Source organism: Trypanosoma conorhini (genome assembly GCF_003719485.1).
Source record: "Trypanosoma conorhini strain 025E chromosome Unknown Tco_14.4_contig_00054, whole genome shotgun sequence".
In the NCBI taxonomy this organism is placed as follows: Eukaryota; Euglenozoa; class Kinetoplastea; order Trypanosomatida; family Trypanosomatidae; genus Trypanosoma; species Trypanosoma conorhini.
The window spans coordinates 1623-4813 of record NW_021704141.1 but is presented as its reverse complement, the minus strand read 5'-3'; the positions used below and the strand labels follow the sequence as shown (position 1 = coordinate 4813).

At 55.5% G+C, this 3191-nt stretch overlaps 1 protein-coding gene across 1 annotated transcript; it reads right to left on the bottom strand.

Moving 5' to 3' along the window:
• Positions 1-310: 310 nt before the first annotated feature.
• Positions 311-2554, bottom strand: Tco025E_01585 (uncharacterized protein; the record flags this gene model as incomplete). Its single annotated transcript, XM_029368523.1, has 1 exon — positions 311-2554. The coding sequence occupies one exon, from the start codon at positions 2552-2554 to the stop codon at positions 311-313; it is 2244 nt and encodes a 747-aa protein (XP_029231346.1).
• Between the last annotated feature and the right edge of the window lie 637 nt (positions 2555-3191).

Below are 3191 nucleotides of genomic sequence, written 5' to 3'. Positions count from 1 at the left end.
CAGGCAGAGGCATGTCTGGGTTTATCTATGTCGTGAATTTATTTGGCCTTTTGTGCAACCACTGGTAGATTGTAAAAAGGGTGAAAAGTTGGTGTTGTCTGTTGCGACCACCTTGGGCGTGTTGGTACAGGTGGCGATGTTGTTATTGTCAGCACGGTGCGGATCGCTTTTCAAGTATGTGTATCATTGGCGAGTTGTGCATTTTCCGCAACAGTGAGTCTGAGTTGTGAGCAAATGTCATTGTAAGTACGAGTATTCACTCCTTCGCTGATTTTTGTGAAAAATATTTCTGTAGAGGGTGTGAGGGACGTCAGTCATGCATAATCTCCGTGTCAAATGCACTTACTGCCGGAACGGTAAATGAAAATGACAGCCAGACAATTCCTAGATCCCGTACCACGGCAGTGCCCTTGTCCCCGTCCAGTTGTTCTGTGCATGGAAATTCCTGCGCTGCTGAGGATGAGCAATTGTGGCCTTTATTTTTCCGTCTCGCCGCGATAATTCCTTCCGCGACAGCAGGTTTCAGGTTTGTTAGGAGGTCGGTGTGTTTGCTGCGGCTGTGCTCATCGCGTGGGTGTGTGTAGGCTTTATTGAGGCGATGGCCCGGAGTGTATACGCGGCGATCCACGGCAGGAAAGTCTTCGTCTGCGGCATGCCAGCCATCGGTGTCACCGCTCTGGTCATCCCTCGCGGTTTCCCCGCTGAGAGCCGTCGACTCCGGCCGCAGGTGGCATTGCGGGCCAACGTCCGGGCCGTGCTGGGCACCTACCGTCGCTTTTGTCGGCGTTTCTGCAGGGGGAATTTCGGTCATGGAGTCACGCCATGCCGATGTGGGGTCCAGCGGCGTCCGCGCGTCGTCCAGGGCGCGGGCGCAGTGCAGAATGAACGTATTTATAAAGGCAGCGGCAGAAATCGGGGAGGGAAGGGCGGCAAAAAAAGTTATGATGCGTTCTTGTCCCTCGAACTGCCGTTCCTTCTCCAGGCCTGGGCCGCGTCGATTTCCCTCCGGTCGCTGTTGTTGTTGTTGTTGTTGCAGCAGCGACCAGCCCCGCATAAGCCGCACCGCCTCGTTGATGTCAATAAAGATCAGCGGCGGCGGTGCAGTCACAGGCGACGAATCACCGCAGCGCGGCAACGCGTCCGCGTTGGGCAATCGTTGATGGAAATTCATTACGCCGTGGCTCCGCGGATACACGCGCCACGTAGCTGCTTCCTGCAGCACAAACACAATTTCGCCGCGGAGCGGACCTGAGCCCTGCAAGGCAGCCAGCACCTCGTCGTGGCTGCCGCACCCCGTCGCGGACGAAATTCCCCTCAGCGTCGCAACGGAGAACGGGCACCGTTGCATGACGGCTCCACTTGGCATCAAGAACCACCACGGCGCCTCATGGAGGAAAAATCCACAGCAATCGTAGGCCTCAGGCAGCTGAACCACCTCCCCAGCGCGCCGAACCTGCAGCCGACGCTCGGGAAGCTCATCCGCTGCAAACCAACATGTGTTTCTGAACGAAAAGCAAGTGTGCTCGCTCAGCCTGGCGTCCGCAAGCCCTGCCGTCTGCACATGAGTCCCGCTCACACGCACGGGATCCCCAGTAGACGCCCAGTAATCGGCAGCACTACGCAACCGTCGCACTGGAAAAATAATTTTGTTGCCGTTAGCAAGATGATGAGGAACGGCCTCCACGTTTATCAGCGTCAGATGATCTTCCAACAGAAAGTGATGCATGTCTTGGAGACGCAGCACAAAACGACTGCAAAAAGAGTCCAGGTAGGGCGTCACCCACGCACTCCAGTAGCACAGCGTCCTCGAAGGCCGAGGAACCGTCTTCGACTCCTCCACCGCCAGGGCAGCATCCTCCAGGAACCACCCCTGCTTCTGCCAACACAGCTGCAGCGGAGGTGACGGTGGAGATGAAGCGGCTCCTGCAAGCGGTGAGGAGACAACGGCCAGTGGCGTGAACTCTGCCGAGGAAACAGAATCACAGCTGCACGCAAGTTTGTACAGGCGCCTCAATTCACCCTCGGTCCGTCGCAGCTCCTCTTGTAACCGACGCGTCCTCGGCAGAGATGTGAGATTCATACGAGACTGGCACCGAAGAAGTCGAGTGCTAACAGATGGCACCTGGAAGGCCGCACCAGCACTGGCAACAGAGCTCGAGATGCCACTACCAACCTCATCCACGTCCCCAGAGAGAGATGGAACAAGAGGTGTTGTACCAAGAACACCATTCGACGCATGCAGCAAAGCCGAGTGGCACAGCACAAACACCGGGGATCTATATCCGTGTCTCTCTGTGAACTCTGTCAGCACGGGGCCAGCCCCACCAACGCAAGAGTAACACGGACGGCACAAAATTGGAGTAATCACCGCGTTGGTCTTTAATCCTCGTCCACAAACGTCACCATCGCCGTGCGCGCCAGGCACACTACTCGCAACAGCCGTCTCCACTGCCGATCGCACAACCAAAAAGTCGTCGGCAAGCAAAATCCGTGGGAAACAAGGGCAGGCACGACACAACGCCTCACCGAGACTACGGGACGACAAGGACGGCATAAACCGCGAAGCCGCACCAGCTACCTACGCTGTCTTGAGGAAGAGGAAGCAGGAAGGGTGAGAAAGTGGGGTAGACACGTATGAAATGTACAAACAAAGAAGCCACCACACACAGAGACACAAGAAGCAAGAGATGGCTCTCTGCATAAAACAAAAAAGAGCACGCAGACGCCAATACTCCACGCTCCACAGACAAACCGGCCCACCGCCGAAAAACACTTCAAAGAATAAAAACAAAAAAAAATAATATCGAATTGTACGCTGCCGTTTCCACAGCCCACAAAAGGCGCCAAGGCACCTTTCTGTGCGCCTCCGCAGGGGCGGGGCTTCCACTGCACACCCCATTCGTCCTCCCCCTTGCGGAACATATCAAGAAACAATACCACAGAGAATTCTCTCCTCTCCCCTCGCATTCGCAGCCTCCTTTCCTGCATGTCTAATGGCGGCTGCGGGGGATTTGCGAAATTTCCATCTTACGTTTACCTTTCTCGTCGCGCGTTTATTATTGTGGCCCCAACCAGTTAACTCTCCCGCGCAGAGGCACATCGTGTGCACAGCCACACCTGCCTCACCGCGCACATACATTGCGGCGACGCATGTACGTCTCCGTTAAATCAAAAAAAAAAAAATAATAAAA